At 53.8% G+C, this 1,159-nt stretch overlaps 1 protein-coding gene across 1 annotated transcript in view; it reads left to right on the forward strand.

Annotated features, from left to right (window-relative positions):
- LOC106817997 (dynein heavy chain 3, axonemal-like) overlaps positions 1-1,159 on the forward strand; it is a gene marked incomplete at its 5' end in the record, with an annotated part of 64,361 nt that overhangs the window by 53,700 nt on the left and 9,502 nt on the right. The window contains 2 exon segments of the mRNA XM_014822700.1: positions 387-574; positions 781-928. Of these exon segments, the coding sequence (XP_014678186.1) occupies positions 387-574; positions 781-928 (336 nt within the window).

Below are 1,159 nucleotides of genomic sequence, written 5' to 3' on the forward strand. Positions count from 1 at the left end.
CCACAGGTGTGTGCAGCCACAGGTGTGTGTAGGTACAGGTGTGTGTAGGTACGGGTGTGTGTAGGTACAGGTGTATGTAGGTACAGGTGTGTGCAGCCACAGGTGTGTGCAGCCACAGGTGTGTGTAGGTACAGGTGTGTGTAGGTATAGGTGTATACAGGGAAACTACCTTCGATGTGTCGCAATGTTACAGGTGTACTTGACCCTATCTCATTACCCTGGGTCATAGATACCTACCTACCTACCTAACACTGACCATAGCTTATTACCCTGGGTCATAGATACCTACCTACCTACCTAACACTGACCATAGCTCATTACCCTGGGTATGTAGACCCTCACGTACCACCTCCACGCTGACGGCGGAGTGTCTCTGTGTGTCTCAGGGTGGCGTGGAGTACCTGCGTCTGGGGGAGAACGTGGTTGAGTATTCGCCGGAGTTCCGCTTCTACATGACGACGTGTCTTCGCAACCCCCACTACCTGCCGGAAGTCTCCGTCAAGGTCACCGTCCTCAACTTCATGATCACGCCGCTCGGCCTCGAGGACCAGCTGCTGGGAATCGTCGCCGCCAGGTGGGGCTGCTGGGCGCGTCGTCGCCACCAGGTGGTGCTGCTGGTCATCATGGCCAAACGAAGGGATGGATGGTTGGACGGTTGAACAGACGGACGGATGGACGGACAGATGGATAAATAGAGTGTTTCTCTCCCTTCCCCCTACACCCGCCCCACCCCCTCCTCCCTGCGTGTGACGTTGACCGGTCTCTCTCTCTCTCTCGCAGGGAGAAGCCAGAGCTGGAGGAGAAGAAGAACGAGTTGATCGTGGAGTCAGCGCGCAACAAGAAGCAGCTGAAGGAGATAGAGGATCGCATTCTGGAGATCCTCTCCTCCTCCAAGGGAAACATCCTAGAGGATGAGACTGCCATCAAGGTGACCTTCATCCCCGGCCTGCTACGAGCGGCGCCGCGTCACCCTGCCGCCCGTGATGGTGGTGCTGTATATGTATCCTTTGTCTTATCGAATTAATGTAATCTGATCGATTACAGATTAATCGTAGTTAATCAGTTGTGCTTGTCGTGAAACTTTATTCGCTGCGCCATTTCCTGTTGTTGCACAACCACAGAAAGTATACCTCTAGTCTCTCTCTCTCCTGATATTATA

This window comes from Priapulus caudatus, unplaced genomic scaffold (genome assembly GCF_000485595.1).
Source record: "Priapulus caudatus unplaced genomic scaffold, Priapulus_caudatus-5.0.1 Scaffold1968, whole genome shotgun sequence".
In the NCBI taxonomy this organism is placed as follows: domain Eukaryota; kingdom Metazoa; phylum Priapulida; class Priapulimorpha; order Priapulimorphida; family Priapulidae; genus Priapulus; species Priapulus caudatus.